The following is a 19,172-nucleotide window of genomic DNA, read 5'->3' on the forward strand; positions in this document are numbered from 1 at the left end:
TAACAATTTGTTTATTTAACCTTAACAGTGAACAAACTAACAGAATTATTAACAAACCAAACAATTCCCAGCCACTACCTATTATACTGAAGCCTACCAAAGTTTCTTTAATTTATACTAGTGAGCCTGAAGCCTTTTCATCCTATGAAGATTTGCATTATGTGTTATCAAAATGTGTTTTCGGAAACCAAGTTTTTTTTGTGTAAATCTTGGATTGAGTATTGAAAGCAGGTCAGGCAGTAACTGTGGAGATAGAAACTGAGTTAATCAGGTAATGATCTTTTATTGGAACCTGAGCAAATGTTTGGAAGTTGTCTTCCAGCTGTTATAGTCCATAGCTTTCACTTTTTTGTTGTGTAAGCTGTAAGTGATATCAATTTTCATTGAGATGGAAAGTCACAGTCTCAAGTTAGAAATTTTAATGTTCCCAGAAATACTTGCTGCGTTAATTTTGTTTAAGTAAGAGGTTTTGGCAAAGAGATGAGATGGTTGATTTGCTTCTAAGATAACAAGGTGTAGAGCTGGATGAACACAGCAGGCTAAGCAGCATCAGAGGAGCAGGAAAGCTGACGTTTTGGGCCTAAACCCTTCTTCAGAAATGGGTTCCCATGAAGGAAAGCTCTAACTAGCATTAACCTGTGTCATATGAAGCTTGAGCGGTGTCTCATGGAAAAGAAAAGAGGAATTTGGCCTCAAAATTCCTGGTTGTTGAGAAATAAGACCAGGTCGGTAATTAGCAGCATCAGCTCTGTACCAGCAACATGTCTTAATACGCAGCCTGAAAAGATGTTAACATAGAACATTACAGCACAGTACAGGCCCTTCGGCCCTCGATGTTGTGCCGACCTGTCATACCGATCTGAAGCCTATCTAATCTACACTATTCCATGTACATCCAAATGCTTATCCAATGATGACTTAAATGTACCTCAAGTTGGCGAATCTACTACCGTTGCAGGCAAAGCGTTCCATTCCCTTACTACTCTCTGAGTAAAGAAACTACCTCTGACATCTGTCCTATATCCTTCACCCCTCAATTTAAAGCTATGCCCCCTTGTGCTCGCCGTCACCATCCTAGGAAAAAAGGCTCTCCCTATCCACCCTATCTAAACCTCTGGTTATTTTATATGTTTCAATTAAGTCACGTCTCAACCTTCTTCTCTCTAATGAAAACAGCCTCAAGTCCCTCAGCCTTTCCTCATAAGACCTTCCCTCCATACCAGGCAACATCCTAGTAAATCTCCTCTGCACCCTTTCCAAAGCTTCCACATCCTTCTTATAATGTGGTGACCAGAACTGTACACAAAGAACATAAGAACAAGTGTAAGCTGTTCAGCCCCTCAGGCCTGCTCTGGAATTCCATAAGAACATAATTTATCCGCCCCAAACTTGAATTCCTGTTTCATGCAAGTGCTGCATATCTTGCAACTCCCTGATATTTCTATAATCGTGTTCACTTTATATATGTTTAGTAATCTAGCCTGGACAACTCTCTGGGGTAGAGAATTCCAGACTCTCAGTAACTTCTTGGAGAAGAAATTCCTTTGCATTTCAGTGATAAATGTTTTTCCCTTATTCTTTAACTATATCCCTTATTTCAAGATTCCCCCACTAGTAGGGACATCTTCTTACAATCTACTTCTTCAAGCCTCTTCAGAATTTTGTATCTTTCAATAAGATCGTTCCTCATTTTTCTGTAAATGTTTTGCTGTTCTTGATAGATCAATCCTTTCATCTCAGGTGTCAGCCCAGTGAACCTCTTGAACTGTCTCCAAAGCAGTATGTTCTATCTTGAATGCAGACAGAAAAACTATACCCAGCACTGCAGGTGCAACCACCACCATCACTACCCCCCCCCCCCCCCCCACCCCCACCCCCACCCTCTGCTGTTGTAACAAGATTTTCTTATTTTTAAACTCCAATTGGAAAGCAATAAAGGTCAAAATTCCGTTAAAACCAAAGTACTGCAGATGCTGGAAAGCTGAAACAATTTTAAAAAATGCTGCAGAAAATCAGGTCTGGCAGCATGTGTGGAGTCAGAAATTTCAAATGTGGAGTCAAAATAATGTTTTGAGTTCAGAATGCTCAGTTCTGAGTTTCTGTTTTTTTCCAAGATTCCATTTCTGTCCCTGCGTACTAAATTTTTGTGTTTCATGCATTTGAGACCCAAGTCCCTCTCAACTGTACTTATTTGGTCTCCAAAAATGGTTAAATATCTGTTTAAATAATAGTCCACCTTTTTGATTCTTCCCACAAAAGTACATGGTCTCACACTTTGCTACATTAAACTTCATCTGCTAAGTTTTGCCCTCTTGCTCAATCCATCAATTTTCCCCTGTATATTTCTTGCAACCTCATCACAGCATACCATATCACTTATTTTCATACCACTAGCAAATTTGGATTTGTTACAATCTTCTCTCCAAGTCTTAAACATAGATAGTAAATAATTGAGGTCCTTGGACTGATCCTTTTGGAATTCCACTAGTTGCATCTTATTTGAAAAAAACCCATTAATTCCAACTCTTTCAGTGTGTTAGCCAATCCTTGATCCATATTAATGCATGACCCCCAATACCATTGACTCCATTTCTTATTCACACGTGTGTTGTGAACGTGGATGGCTGAACCAGTATTTATTGCCCATCCGTAGTTGCCCTTGAAAAGTTGATGGTGAGCTGCCACTTTGAACTGCTATAGCCCATGTTCTGTAAGTAGATCCATAATGGTGTTAGGGAGGGAATTCCAGAATTTTGATCCAGTGATACCTGAGGAATAGAGATATATCTCCAAGTCAAGGTGATGATTGTCTTTGAAAGATCTTGCAGGAGGTGATGTTACCATGTATCTGCTGATACTTAATAGGACCTTGTGCAATCACCTTTTCTGTGAAACCTTATTGAACACATGATGGAAGTTTGACTTACACCTACTGATTCTCACTTATACACTTGTATCTGGAAACATTTCTCACAAACTTGTCAAACATGATTTCCCTTCAACCAAGCTGTGTTGACTTTGATTTTGTTAAGCTTTTCTAAATATCCTGTTATTTATTCCTTAATAATGGACTCTAGCATTTTCCCAATGACAGCCAAGTGGCCTATACTTTCCTGCCTTCTGTCTGACTCCTTTCATGACTAGGTGTTTCACATTACTGGTTTTCTGCAGAACCCTCCTGTAAGTGAGTGAGTTCTAGAATATTATGACTAATGCCTGCAGGATTTCAGCAACCACCTCCTTCAGAATACTTAGATATAGTCCATGGGGTCCTTGTAACTGGTTAGCCTTTAGTTCCATTAGTTTGGCAAAATTTTGTCCACTGTGACAGAGACTGTTACAGGATCTTTCCTCCAATTTGCATTATTTTTTGGATCTTTACATTATTCTCCACTATGAAGACTGATGCAAAGTATTGCTTTAAATTATCAGACATTTCCCTGTTCCCTATTATTAATTCTACAGTTGCATTCTCCAAGGGCATCACACCGACTTTAGCTACCCCCTTGCTTTTTTTTTAATTTATAAAACACATTGGTTTATTTACAGTGACTAATGCATGTAAACAGATTTTTGCAGGTGCAAAAGAATTTTCTGCTTCCCAGCCATCATCTCTGTCCACATCCAGAGTTCTTTGATGACCTTTGGGTCCTCCACCCTGAAGCCATTTTTTATGTAGTTTATAAACTTCCAGATTGGACAGACCAAAACCTTTTTCCAAGGAGGTCTTCAACTTGATCTTGAATACTCAGTTGCTTTTGGACTTTATATTTCTTGCCAATTTATTTTTATAATCAATTTTTTCCCTTCTTATTAGCTTTTAAGTCATCCACTGGTGGTTCCTATATAAAAACAAACACACAATCCCAATCTTCTGGGCTACACTAGTTTTCGCTGCTACATATGCCTTACAAAGAACAAAGAACAATATAGCACAGTTCCCTCTACTTCCTTCCTACCATGTATTTGTCCAGATGTTTCTGAATGCTGCTATTGTGTCAGCTTCCACCATCTCCTCTGGCAGCGTGGTCCAGGCACTCACCACTCTGAAAAACGTGTCTCGCCAATCTCTTTTAAACTTCCCCCACTGCACCTTGAACATGTGAGCCCTAGTAATTGACCCCTCTACCCTGGGGAAAGCCTTCTACTTTCCACACTATCCATGCCATTCACAATCTTACAGTTTGGATTGGATAGTCATCTTGGCCACCTTTGTTAACCATGGTTTGTGGTGATTCATCCTTCTTGAATTGCCTTTGTTTTGATCAAAATGTATTTTTGTTGAGCAATAGGAAATATCTGCTCAAGTGCCTGCCCTGATCTGGAGACCTATCCTTTAGTCTATTTCCCCAGCCTACTTTAGACAAGTCTTCCTTCGTGTCACTGTGCTTGCCCTTAATTAAGTTGAGAGCACTAGTTTGAAACCAAATTGCTTACTTCAAATTGTGTTTAAAATTCAACCACATTGTACTTGTGAGTGCCAGCAGATCTTTAACCGTGAGATCTCTCATTAATCCTACTTTATTGCATATAACTAAATCTTACAAAGTTGGTTCCCAGGCAGTTTCTTAGAAACAAACTCTGATACAGTCTACAAATCTTGACTCTATAGGATACTACCACTGAACCAGAAGAGCCCATGTTTTTGATTTTTACCGTTGCCAATTTGATTTGTCAATTCAAAATGCAGACCAAAATCATCAATTACAATTGTAGTGCCTTTCTTGTACCATATTGTGATCTATACTTTGACCAACAAAGAGGCAATTATTCAGGGGGTCTACTGATGACTCCCACCTATTACTTCTTTCCTCTGGTAATTTCTACCCAACTGGTTCCACATCATGACCCAAGGGTTGTCACTGTTTTCATTTCCAACATGAATAATCTTTGATGAACTATTCAGATGCTCTTTGGTGCTTTTGTCTCTTGCCCATTCCAAATAGGCGCAGATGAAGTCAGCCTAAGAATTTAAGAGTATTATCTCATTTAACTGAACTTCAACTAGATAGCTCTTTAGTGTATGTGTGTACGATTTGGTCTGACTGTCAAAGATTATTTCCAAAATTTGGCCAAGTTCACAAATAGTGGTTTAAAGTAATTTTTTTTTGGTTGTTTCATATTCCAGAACTCAATCCAGCGTTGGATTGTGGGTTTCAGTGAAAAACCAGTAATGTGAAACCCACTTACACACAGAGAGAACCTGTGCATGGAGATTTTTTTTAATCTGGGAAGGTAATCCACTACAGTTACCATGAAGGTCTGGATGCCCACTTTATCACTAGCTATAGGCATACCAGAAGAATTCAAATTAGTAGTCAGCCCCTTTGGCTGTTGTGATACACTTACTGTGGCCATCAAGATGGGACTTGAATCCAAAGCTTCAGGGTCAGAGGTGAGGACTCTGACTATTTAAGAGACCTCCTAGAAACTGTATTGCATAAACTAAATAGACAGGAAAGGCACGTTGTTGCAATAGATAAGACCGTGTTTTGGTTCAAAATTTGACAATAGGGCTGAATGGAACCGTAGTATTGATCTCTTCTGTTCTCAGTCATCTTCAGCTAACCAAAATGCCAGGCAGAAACCACATGGATCCTCTTCAACAAGCTGTCCTCTATTGAAAGTGCATTCTACTCTTGATTAAATTTATATACTTCCAAGTGGGCTGGTGAGTGTATCTAATGTATTAACATTTGAATGTCCAATTATTGATAAAAAGGTACACAACATAGATAGCTTTCTCTTACCCCTGACATCATCTTATTGCTTACATATTGTATGAACGTCGTATACATTTAGTGAACAAAATATTCCATCTTATCACGCCCAGCAATGCCGACATGAAGGCTGTGCTTGAAAGATATATATCACCTAGATAACATTCTTGTGAACAATAGACAATTGATTGTGTTGTCTCTTGTTATCTCCTGAACTAGGAACAGAGAAACTTTATTCCTAAGAAGCTGCAGATTCAGCATTTCTTCCTGAGTTGAATTGAATCGTTTATTGTCACATGCATTCAATGTAAAAATACAGTTGAGAAGTGTTTGCCTTCACCGTATATTGATGGCGCGCAATTTCTATGATGTTTTCAAAACTGTTCTGTTGTAACTATGGTATTAAAACTTTTAATGTAGGTGTCCGCCCACTATGATTTGCTGATTTTTGAAATCTGCTTCTCACACGTTGTACCGAATTCTGGAGTTTTTTCCCCAGGCTTCAGTTATTAATAATGTAGTTTTACCAGTGTTTTCAAGGTAACCACTGATGCTTAACTCTACTTACAAGAGTCTTCATTTTTTTTGAGTCTGTTTCATATTTTCTTTTAATTGTAGCCTGGGCATCTCACATGACCAATTCTCCCACATTGATTGTAATGGTGGGATTGCCTGCTCGTGGAAAGACTTATGTTTCTAAGAAGCTCACTCGTTATCTCAATTGGATCGGTGTCCCAACCAAAGGTAAGTCATGAGGTAATTTGTTATTATATAGATTTAATCTCACGTATTATGAAATATTTGATCAACCAAGTAACAGGAGCAGCAAATTTAAATGTATTATTACAGAGATGCAGAGAAGGCATTAATCCATCACTGTAATAACCAAGGGTACTATTCATACAAGGATGGATGTTTCTTGATGTGTGCACTCATTTTTGTTAAAATGCTTGACCCACTGCAGTGACTTTGTCCATTGTGCTGATGCAGTATTATGATCCTGAAATGTTTAATTTATTATCCTATAACTTAGCTATAATTATAGAACTGAGATCATCATAGACTAAATACTTCCAGAGAATTTCTGGTGATTTGACCCAACCATATTAATTATCTAAATCTACAGCCCTTGGAGCATGAACCTATTTACCGTTTGTTTGTCTTTCCTGATGCACTGGTTTCTTTAAATTTAAAAAAAAGCATGCATTGTGGGCTTTGCTGGCTGGCCAGCAGTTATTACTCGTCTGTAGTTGCCTCTGAGAGGGTGGTGACGTGTTGCCTTCTTGAACTGCTGCAAGCCATTTGCTGTAGTTGGACTCACAATGCTGTTAAGAAGGGAATTCCAGGATTTGAAGGAATGCCAATATATTTCCAAGTCTGGATAGTGAATGGCTTGGAGGGGAACTTGCAGGTGTTACTGTTCCCATGTGACTGTCTTTCTAATGGTAGAAGTTCATGGATTTGACACAGCATGGTAGCTCAGTGGTTAGCACTGCTGCCGCATAGTGCTGGGAACCTGTGTTTGATTCCACCTTTGGGCGACTGTACATGTGGAGTTTGCTCATGCTCCTGTGAGCTTCCTCCTGATGCTCTGGTTTACAGTCCAAAGATGTGCAGGTTAGGTAGATTGGCCATGCTGTATTGTCCAGGAATGCGTAGGCTAGACTAGTCATGGGAAATATAGGGTTACGGGGATTGGGCAATGGAGTGGGTCTGGGTGAGATGCTATTTGGAAGGTGTGGACTTGATGGGTTGAATGGTCTGCTTCCACACTAGGGATTCTATGGATGGTGCTGTCTAAAGCGCATTGGTAAATTTCTGCAGTGCTTCACATAGATGGTACACATTGCTGCTACTGTGCAATGTTTAACACTGAAGCTTATTGTTTGCTTATTGTTTCTGGTTCAGAATAATTTTGGGTTTGAGTGGCCTGTGTGTTTTTCATTGTGCTTTCTGTGTATACTATTTGCATCAATAAAATAGATAAACTTCGGAAGAAGAATGGAAGCAGAAGTTGCAGTTAGCTAGAAACAGGTAAAAAGTGAAAGGTTAGGATAGAAATCTAGATTAGAATTAATAATTTTTTAAGTTATTATATATATCACTGCATTATTCCATTTTCAGCTTTATCTATGTGGCTGTATTGTATTCACAGTTTATTTTATATAAATATTATATATTGCGTTTTGTTTAGGAATCTGTTTCTGAATATTGAAAAAACTCAGATCTTTCTTTAAGTGCATAATGTTGTCTTTTATTCTAGTACCAGTCCACAAGCACCAGGTTTATTAAATTTAATTGAGTGATATGTCGTGATGAAATTTGAATTCAACACCACAATGTTTACCATGTGTATCATTCTTCTTAAGCCATCTGCTATCTTGTGTGAGCACTTCAACAGAATTCCAAGTTCTACGCACTACATTTCTTCCTCTCCCCATCCCCTAGCTGTTGATGGGTAGATCACTGTTCATAAAGCCTTTGCTGTTGTGGATTAATGATGACTTTTTGTTTTGTGTAAAAACTTGAATTTGAAATATGCTTTTTGGGGTTTGTAGATTATCTTGTATCTCTGGTCCTGTTATTGCTGTTCAGGAATAAGATTCCAAACCCATCTCCATCCACCCTGGTTCATGCATGTCCTCACTTACCACTTTATCATTGTCGTTATTTGTTCATGGGATGTTGTTGCTGGATCAGCATTGGCCATTTCTGTTTTCCCTCAAGAAGTTGATGAGCCACCCTCTTGAAACACTACAGCCCGTGAGCATAGACATAATGAGAGCGCTGTAGTGAAGAAATAGCAAGCTAGTTATAAATCAGGGTAATGTGTGGCTTAGAGAGGAGTTTGCAGGTGGCAGTGATCCCACTCATTCACCACCTACAAACTCCTCTTTAAGCCACACATTACTTTGCTAGATTTGGAAGGTATTGACCATATGACTTGGGAGCTGAAGCAGCCATTCAGCCATCAAGTCTGCTCCATTGTTCAGTGCGTTTTTGTCTGATTAGATAAACCTTAACTTCTGTTTCTGTCCTTTCTCCATAACCCTTGAGCCCAATACTGATCAAAAAAATCTATCTGTCTTTGCTTTGAATATGCTTAACATACCAGCATCAACAACCCTCTATAGTAAAGAATTCCACAAATTGACTACCCACTTAGAGAAGAAATCCTTCCTCATCTTGACCTAACTGAACAGCCTCTTACTCTTAAATGGTCTTAGACTCTCCCACAGGGGAAACAACTCCCTCTCTGCCCTGTCAAATCCCCAATAATGTTGCATATTTCAAATGGTTACCACTCATTCTTCTAACCTTCATACCTGGAATCGACTGATGAACTTTCTCTAGGTGTGTCCACTGCTAATGTCTTTTCTTTGGGGGGACGAAAACTTTTCAAGTGTCTAACTAGTGCCTTGTATAGATTTGATAAGATTTCACTATTTTTGTACACCATTCACTTGGAATTAAAGTCCACCATTCCATTTGCCTTCCCTATAATCTGTTGAACTTGTTGGAGGACTCCCAAATCTTTCTGTACTACAGTTTCTGTAGTTTTTCTATATAAATAATATTTGGCCACTCTGTTCATCCTGCTAAAATGCACAACTTTGCATTTTTTTCCACATTTATTTCTTCTGCCAAGTTTTTACCCGATTGCTTAACCTCTCTGTGTTCCTCTGTAGACTCTTTGTGCCATCCTAGCCACTTACCTTCCCATTTATTTTTGTGTTATCCACAAACTTGACAATGGTACATTCACTTCTCTCATCCAAATCATAAATATATATTAAAGTAATAATGGCTCCTGCAATGATTAACAGTCACAGTTTGCCATCCTGAAATTTCTCTTCTTATTCCAACTCTGTCTTCTGCTACTTAGCCAATCCTCTCTCGCTAACGTCTTAATAACAACAGCCGTGTTGTTTTGAGTGAATAGTTGAAAGAATGGGAGCTTATCGAAGACCTTATGGCAATCCACATATATGACATCCTACATACTAACTCTTCAGAGAATTTTAATAAATTTGTTAGGAATGACTTTCTCTTTGTGAATCCATGCTGATTCTGATTATACTATGCATTTCTTAAAGTCTGTTATTATATCCTTTATAACTGTCTCTAACATTTTCCCAATAATATGTAATTTAAGCTAACTGGCCTTTAGTAACCTGTTTGTTTTTGTCACTTCTTTTTGAATAAAGGTGTTATGTTGGTAGTTTTCCCATCTTCTTGCACTTTTCCAGAATCTAATGATTCTTGGAAGATTACCACCTGTGCATCTACCATTCTCACAGCTATTTCCTTTAATAAACTGTTCCGTCAAGTCCAAGGGATCTATTGGCCTTAAGCCCATTAATTTTCCTACTACTTTTTCTCTGGTGATAGTTATCATATTTATTTCCTCTCTCTTCTATTTTAGTTTTCGTTTTGATTACTCATGTGCCATTTGAGTTTTTTTGTTACTTCGTTTCATTACCCGTGTGAACATGCCATTTAATTTCACATGAATGTCTCACCTTTCGGTTATAAAAGGGGTTGAACTAATTGGTCACTCTCAACTAGCATCTTACTATTTAGTATTAGCCATGTTTGACAAGAAGTAGAAAATCACAACTGAATGTTTAGACTTAGTTGGACTTTTGAATTGTATTTACAAACACTTTAAAAAATACCACTTCCTCTAAATTGGGTGGCTTCAAGGTCTTGAAATGCAATATAGGTAATAGAAGTCCTATTTATTGCTGTTTCTCAATATCCATCAAAATTTGAAGTAAATAACCGGATTTCGCTATCTTTAGTACTAGTTGCAAAATAGAAAATGTAATCTAGACATTCATGGTGGACGATATATGTTTACACATGTACACGGATTGGCATAAAATTTTCATACAAAGAACCTTGGGTGAGGGCAATTTAGTATTAATTATCCATAAACCGTAGCCACAAATATGATTGGAAAATTGTCCTTCAAAAGTGTCATATGACATGTCTGAGGTCTGCACACTGACAGTAAAACTATCAATACTCATTGCTGTTATGCCAGTGAACCTGCTTGCAAATTTGAGAGTCACACATGCAGGATAATGGAGAAATCCAGATGTTTTGGCAACAGTTCAACATTTCTCCAAAGAGTTTATTACTCAGGTTCTCAGTATGTAGTCCCTAAGCGATCAGTTAATGGACAGTGACTATTTGGATTGTGTACCAGTGTATTTGCACTCAATTGATTGCACCTACTCATGTCCCATCTCCAGAGAACCAAATGGAGAAGGAAAAAGACTTGGGACCTGCCTGCTGAAGCCTGTTAGTTCTACAGTTGTTTACATTACATATGGAACCTGAAGGAAATATGGATCTGAGGCCTTAAGTAGCAAAAAGCAGGAACAACTTATAAGTGACTTGATAGGTTCAAAGGCTACCTACCCATAGGCTTGGTGAGGCTCACGAAGAATGTGTTTTGGCACACTCCACTTCAGGCAAGGCAGTTGCAATTTCTAGGAACAGGAATCCACAAATGAGGTCTATCTGTTTAACCACAATATTGCCATCCTCAACTGTTGTCTGAACTGGGGACTGCTGAAGCCTTTTGTTTGCAAGTCTGGTACGGTGGGGACAATTACAACAATTAATGAGTATTTAGATAAACACTGGACCTGAAACATTCTGTTTTTCCAAAAAAAAACACTTTTTTTGAAAAAATAAATTCTTAATGTGTGTACAGTTCCTAAAAAGCAGTTCAGTTCTGTACATTCTCTGCATATTGAGAACAGACACTGGGGTTTGACTTTCTGCATATTTACACAAAACCAAAGGCATTTTTTAATTATACAAAATACTATTTACACGTATTTGAAACATTCGGAGGATCCGATTACTGAATGGACCCAAATTGTACTTTGGTAGAAAAACCTTAGATGTTAAGTCTGATTTCTCTCCATAGCTGCTGCCAGATCTGAGATTTTCTAGTAGTTTCTGTTTTTGTTCCATCTCAAATAAACCCACCTTGCCCTTTGATTTTTTTTCTAAATCATTTATGAGACTTGTTAACTTAAATAGCACATGCAGACATTTCTCATCTCTTGTAACTTTCTGTTGTTTTCTGGCTCTGCCATTCAGGTGGATTTTCACTTGCTGTTGCATTTGTGCAAGCTTTTACTTTAAGCTTGATGCGTTATGCATGTAGTTGAGGGTGTTGCTCCTTTAAGACAGCTGGTCAGGTGACGAGAGGGGCAGAACTTGGTTGCAATCTAGAACCAGCTACCATTTGCCTACCTGGTATATTTACCATATACCATATGTCTACCTGGTATATAATTCCTCGTTCCAAAGGAAGTACCGTCATAACAACTGGCGAGAAAAGTGGGATCCAGCCCACAAACTGTGTGTAAATCGTGTTTTTTTTGGTCCAGAGGAGATGTCATCCATACTTTGGAAATGGCACAAGATTAAGGGGGTGACATCGCAGACTACTGTCCTGAGGGAACTCATGCTGCAGGCAAATCCAGGAAGAAAGCTATGCTAGCACAGCCGGTGAGGAAGAAACCAAAGTGAAGAGCATTCAGCGAGAGGACTCCAGCTGCAAACAGCTACTGGACTCAAGTGGCAGGAAAAGTTCCTGCCGGTGGGAAATCAAAATAGAAAGCCAATTTAGGGTGATGAAGCTCTTTGAATTCAGAAAATGGGACTTTATGTGGAGTGCCTCAATTCGTTCTTAAAGGCAAACAAAGAGGCGGAGTACATCATGGTACTTGTTTTTGTAAGTACTTCAGGATCAAGACTTTTGTGATTTTAAGGAGTCTGGTGCAGCCACAGAAACACATGGAGAAGGCATTCCAACAGCTATGTGAAGTGTTAGGGAATTATTTCACATCCAAGCTTCCAATGATCGTAGAACATTTCTGTTTTTACAAATGGTACAGCACAAAGGAAAGTCCATTGCCTAATTTGTCACTGCCTTGAAGAAGTTAGTAGAACATAGCACGTTCAGAGGGTTCCTCCAAAATGCCTTGTGGGACCGTTTGGTTCACTGCCTCAGACATGTAGCCATCCAGTGGAAGCTTCCAACAAGCGGAGGCCTGGTTTTCAAGGCAGCTTTTGAAATTGCTACCTTGATGGAGTTAGCCACCAGCAAAGCAACCCATGGCTGACATCGGCTACATGCATCAAGCTCTGCAAACTCAGCAGAGTGGCATACCTTTGTAGAATGCCATCGATTTGGCAAGCTTGGCCACAAGGAGACAATGTGTAGGAATCAAAAAGCCCAGTACTTCATGTGTAACTCAGTGAGTCATATTGTTCAAAATTGCCAGAAACAAACTGGAGGATGAGGCATACGTTACATGCCACCAGATTGAGTCAGCAGAGTCTGCAGAAGAGGCGGAAGGCCCAGAGTTAGCAATCTCTGTTAAACATCCTGTCACTACGGGATGAAACTAATCATTTTTGAATTCATCCCAAAGTAGAGGGGAAAGACAATAAAACTAGAATTGGGTTTGGATGCAGTGGTGTCCCTAATTTCTGAATCCGCCAATAAGGACAAGTTAAAGTCACTACTATTGAAACCTGCCAAAATTATACCATGGATATACGTGGAACAAATGGTGTCACTGAAGGCCTATGTACTGCTGAAAGTACTGTTAAGGGATCTGTGTGCAAAATTGCCACTTTATCCTGTAAAAAACGTATATCCTGTGTTATTCAGACACTCCTGACTACAAAAATGAATGTTGAACTAGAGTGTGGGTAGTAGGCTTATGGACTCAAAAGTGAGTTTGCAAGAGATCCTGAACAATTACAAGGATGTCTTCAATGAAAACCAAAAGAACTGCGGATGCTGTAAATCAGGAACAAAAACAAAGTTGCTGGAGAAGTTGAGCAGGTCTGGCAGCATCTGGAATAAAAAAAAATCAGAAGTTCTGAAGAAGGGTTACTAGACCCGAAACGTTAACTCTGCCTTTTTCTCCACAGAATCAGTGAGCAACTTCTGTTTTCGTGTCTTCAGTGAAACCCTGGGGGCAATGAAAAGAGTCTGAATTAAATTTCAGTTAAAGCTAGAGGCACGACCTAGGAGTTGGAAGGTGCATCTGGTACACCACACTATCTGGTCTAAAGTGAAAGCGGAATTGAATGACTGGTGAATCTGGAAGCATTGAAACCAGTAATCACCAGTGAATAGGCCACTCCAATCATTCTGGTCTTAATAGGGTGGTGAGGATTTGTGTTGACTTTAAGGTCACAGTAAACTCACCGTTGAATGTGGATCAATACTCCTTTGGACTCAGAAGACCAATTCAGTGGACTGACTGGGGGAAAGAAATTTTCAAAAATGGATTTTTTGTGGGCCACCCTAAATATAGGGGTCATGCATGTGTCTCAGCTGCTGCTAACAGTAGTGATGGGCACACTTTTCTTGGGAGACTATCATGAAGGCCCCCAGACCAGAGAATGTAGCTGCACTGAGATCATTCTTGAATCTTGGACATTTACAGGTTTGTTTCTGATGTGGCAACTGCTAAAACCCCAGCATCAATTGTGGGAATAAGGCACCTGTGGAAATGGACCCAACAATCTGAAGTAGCTTACGGGGAGGTGAAGCAAACCTTAAACAAAAACCCAGCAGTGTTAACGCAACACCTGAAGTTGCATTATGGTTCGCTTGTGACGTTTCATCTTATGGGGTTGTCATATATTTTACTGAATGGAGAGGAAAGGCACATTATGCTTGCATTGAGGTCACTAACGAAGATGGAGCAGAACTAATATCAAGTTGAAAGAAAAGGATTGAGCATAGTGTTTGGCATAAGGAAGTTCACCCATTTTCCTTTACAGTAAGCTCTCCATGCTATTGACAGACCACAAGACCCTGACCTCTATTTTTGGCCCATTTCTATCAGAGATGGGCTCTATCTCCGTCAGTGTGCTCATATGAGTTCAAATACTGACAGGCAGAGCAGCACAGCAATGCAGATTGCCTGTTAAGGCTGCCAATTCCAGGGAATAAAGATGTTCCCAACTGGAACCTGAAAATTATGTTTTTTCCCCAGGATGAGAGGCTGTGTCAGCGAATCAGGTGCAGAACACTACTCGGAATAAGCCAGTTTTGAGCTGAGTGCTAGACTTAGTCCCGAGAGGGAAGATCAGTCATGGGAACTGCCCAGAACTACACCCTTGCCTGTCCAGGTGGTGGGAGTTATCCATATCGGATGGGTGTTTAATGTGGGGAGTGAGAGTTGTTATTTCCTCCCCAGTTAAGAGGTAAACTGTTGAAACAAGTGCACCAAGGGCACTGCAAAGGTCACTGGGATCTATTTCTAGTGGCTGAATGTGGACTTAGATTGAGGAGAAAGTTGGATCATGCAAAGCCTGCACATTAGTCAGAAAGGCGCTGCCATTATCGCCCCTTCACGCATTGGAATGGCCTCAAACACTGTGGCAGAAAAATCACATCGATTTTGTGAGACCAGTACAGGGACAGATGTTACTAGTGCTTGTGGATGCCCACTGCAAGTGGCTCCAGGTACAGTCATAAAGTCGGTATCAGTAGAAACGTGATAGACTCACTGAATGAAATGTTTGCCAGTTTGATGAAACCTGAACAAGTCGTCATGAGTGACAATGGTCCATATTTTGTGGTACAAGACTTTGAGGAGTACTTGGAAGATCATGGAGGCGGACATATGAGATTGGCTCAATATCGCCCAGCAACATACAGCCAGGGAGAGAAATTTTCAAACCTTGAAGCAGACCTTAAAGACTTTACAAGGAAAAGGTCGCTATGACTGCGAGTCAACAACTTCCTCACCATGTATAGGAACATACTACATGCGATAACCTAATATACGCTGGCGACCTTGTTGTTCAACCACCAGCTGACAGTCATGTTTGATTTTGCTGCAGCTGGAAGAGACCAGAGAAGTAGTAGAGTCAAATAAAGAGGAACAGATAGTCAGAAGGGCAGAAATTCAAGATTAATGATAGTATACATCTGGGGAAAAATGGGTCCCAGCAGTGGGAGATGACAGGACAGTTGGCATATAGGGTACAGACTAGAGATGAACTGGTCTGGAGGTGCCACACAGACTAGCGTGTTGCCCCCACCTCACTGGAGAGGGGAGGTGCCTGAGAATATTGAGCCGATCCAGGTGGGCCCAGTGATGTTAACCAAGTCTCGTGTCTCTGAGCCATGGTGGCCCTACTCGGGGAGCAGGAGTCAGTGGCGTCACAGGGCAGTAACGGTCAATTAGACAGACGTATCTGTGGAATAACAGGAGGTTTCTGAAGTCTGGGATACTTCACTGGAAAGAGTTCCTGAGATGAGGAGCCACCATACCCCACAGAGATTAATCAGGTCAATGCAGTTTACGAATGGAATGTCTTGTATAATGGAGGAGTGATCATTCTTCTGCGTTGCCATGCTTTTGAACATATTCCTAACTACATACAGACATTGTAGCCAATGATAATTATTGTGTATATGTGTTTATTAATAGGAGTTTAAAAATATAGGGGGAGAAGTGTTATATAAGTAGTTGGGGGTGCTGTCCCAAAGAAGAGCTGGTCAGGTGGAGCTGGAGGTGCAGAGCTTGGATCCAGTCTAGAACTGGCTGTGGAAATGTCAGCATTGTCAATAAAGTGTTCCTGCTCAGATTTACCATTTGTCTACCTGGTATATAATTCCTGGTTCCACAGGAAGCAACATCATAACATTGTTTCAGAGATAGTAGGAACTGCAGATGCCGGAGAATCTGAGATAACAAGGTGTAGAGCTGGATGAACAGAGCAGGCCAAGCAACAACAGAGAAGCAAGAAAGCTGACGTTTCGGGCCTGGACCCTTCTTCAGAAATTGGGTCTAGGCCCGAAACGCCAGCTTTCCTGCTCCTCTGCTGCTGCTTGGCCTGCTGTGTTCATCCAGCTCTACACCTTACTTCAGCATCATAACATGATGCATTTAGTCATCTCATCTCATTTGTTGACAACAGTTAGTTAACAACATGGGACCCTTTAGCTTTTAGGGTTGTATGCTTATTTTGTAATGTATCAAAAACTTACTAGCATAATTTTCAGTGTTCTAAATTTATCCATTGACCGTTCAGCCCATATTATAGTGACCAAAGCATTTCTTAACTCTTTGAAACCGCCCCCCCGCAACGTCTGTATCAAGCCTAATATCAAATTGAATCACACAGCATAGTCTTGATTTTCATTAGGATCACATACCTAAAGCACATCCCAAACAGTGAATTTAGAAGCACCAAACATATTTTTTTTAATGGGAGTAAATGATTGCTAACCATCCCAAATTTTGGTACAAATGGTGTCGACAATACACAGTACACAACAGTCAACGAATACAATGTTTCAAAAAAATATAAAGATGTTTTATTGGGAAAATGATATAACAAATAAGAAGCATAACATTTGCCACATTGACCACAATTGTAGGCGAAATGTATATACATGGGCTCCCTTGCAGGATGGCAGCAGATACACATGCAGTACACACTTGCCAGACCTAGAAATACAGTTTTGTGCCGTAATAGGAGATTTTTCATTTGTTTGACATCTTATGAAAATTTCTTCAATTTTTTGTTGTTAAAAGCTGGGAGTATCTGAACATTGGACAATGGGTAAAATTGTGTGCTGAACACTTTGTGCTGATCACTTTGTGCTGATAAGCAAATTCATGAATGGTGAAGATATGAAAGATGGAATTTTACTGTATTATGTTGATTCTTTGTAGGACTTATAAATTTGCTGCCAGATTGTCGGCTGATTCTGATATATTACCCATCACAAAGTATGGCCTTAAGGCCCTCCACTTCTTGTCCCGCAGGCCCGACCAGTCCCCCTCCACCGACGCCCTCATCCGCCTAGCCGAACTCGTCCTCACCCTCAACAACTTCTCTTTCGATTCCTGCCACTTCCTACAGACAAAGGGGTTGGCCATGGGTACCCGCATGGGCCCAAAGCTATGCCTGCCTCTTTGTAGGTTACGTGGAACAGTCCCTCTTCCGCACCTACACTGACCCCAAACCCCACCTCTTCCTCTGTTTCATTGATGACTGCATCGGCGCCGCCTCTTGCTCCCAAGAGGAGCTCGAACAGTTCATCCACTTCACCAACACCTTCCACTCCAACCTGAAGTTCACCTGGGCCATCTCTAACACATCCCTCACCTTCCTGGACCTCTGTCTCCATCTCAGGCAACCAGCTGGAAACTGATGTCCATTTCAAGCCCACTGACTCCCACAGCTACCTAGAATACACCTCCTTCCACCCACCCCTCTGCAAAAATTCCATCCCCTATTCCTAATTCCTTCACCTCCACCACATCTGCTCCCAGGATGAGGCATCCCACTCCCGCACATCCCCGGTGGCCGTGTTCTTCAAGGACCGCAACCTCCCCCCAGCAGTGGTCGAGTACGCCCTTGACTGTGTCTCCCCCATTTCCCGCAACACATCTTTCACAAACTGCCCCCGCAATAACCACCCTAAGAGAATCCCCCTCGTCCTCTCATACCACCCCACCAACCTCCGGATACAACACATCATCCTCCGACACTTCCGCCATCTACAATCCGACCTCACCGCCCAAGACATTTTTTCCATCCCCACCCTTGTCTGCCTTCTGGAGAGACCACTCCCTCCGTGACTCCCTTGTCTGCTCCACACTCCCCTCCAACCCCACCACACCCGGCACCTTCCCCGGCAACCGCAGGAAGTGCTACGTTTGCCCCCACACCTCCTCCCTCACCCCCATCCCAGGCCCCAAGATGACTTTCCATATTAAGCAGATCTGCCAACGTTGTATACTGTATCCACTGTACCCGGTGTGGCTTCCTCCACATTGGGGAAACCAAGCGGAGGCTTGGGGACCGCTTTGCAGAACACCTCTGCTCGGTTCGCAATAAACAACTGCACTTCCCAGTCGCGAACCATTTTAACTCCCCCTGCCATTCCTTAGATGGCATGTCCATCATGGGCCTCCTGCATTGCCACAATGATGCCACCCAAAGGTTGCAGGAACAGGAACTCATATTCCACTTGGGAACCCTGCAGCCCAATGGTATCAATGTGGACTTCACCAGCTTCAAAATCTCCCCCTCCCCCACTGAATCCCAAAACCAGCCCAGCTCGTCCCTGCCTCCCTAACCTGTTCTTCCTCTCACCTATCCCCTCCTCCCACCTCAAGCTGCACCTCCATTTCTTACCTACTAACCTCATCCCACCTCCTTGACCTGTCCATCCTCCCCGGACTGACCTATCTCCTTCCCACCTCCCCACTCATACTCTCCTCTCCACCTATCTTTTCCTCTGTCCATCTTCGGTCCGCCTCCCCCTCTCTCTCTCTTTATTCCAGAACCCTCACCCCATCCCCCTCTCTGATGAAGGGTCTAGGCCCGAAATGTCAGCTTTTGTGCTCCTGAGATGCTGCTTGGCCTGCT

At 41.2% G+C, this 19,172-nt stretch overlaps 1 protein-coding gene across 6 annotated transcripts in view; it reads left to right on the forward strand.

The window, feature by feature from the left end:
- The window catches only part of LOC125462674 (6-phosphofructo-2-kinase/fructose-2,6-bisphosphatase 2-like), a 77,957-nt gene that overhangs the window by 4,939 nt on the left and 53,846 nt on the right, over positions 1-19,172 (forward strand). For 5 of the 6 annotated variants that reach the window (XM_059653382.1, XM_059653381.1, XM_059653383.1 and 2 more), the window contains one exon: positions 6,339-6,464. In XM_059653382.1, the coding sequence (XP_059509365.1) occupies positions 6,339-6,464 (126 nt within the window). Of the gene's footprint in view, positions 1-5,554; positions 5,672-6,338; positions 6,465-19,172 lie in introns of all 6 variants that reach the window. The other variant, XM_059653387.1, reaches the window with a different exon arrangement.

This window comes from Stegostoma tigrinum, chromosome 21, assembly GCF_030684315.1.
Source record: "Stegostoma tigrinum isolate sSteTig4 chromosome 21, sSteTig4.hap1, whole genome shotgun sequence".
Lineage (NCBI taxonomy): Eukaryota > Metazoa > Chordata > Chondrichthyes > Orectolobiformes > Stegostomatidae > Stegostoma > Stegostoma tigrinum.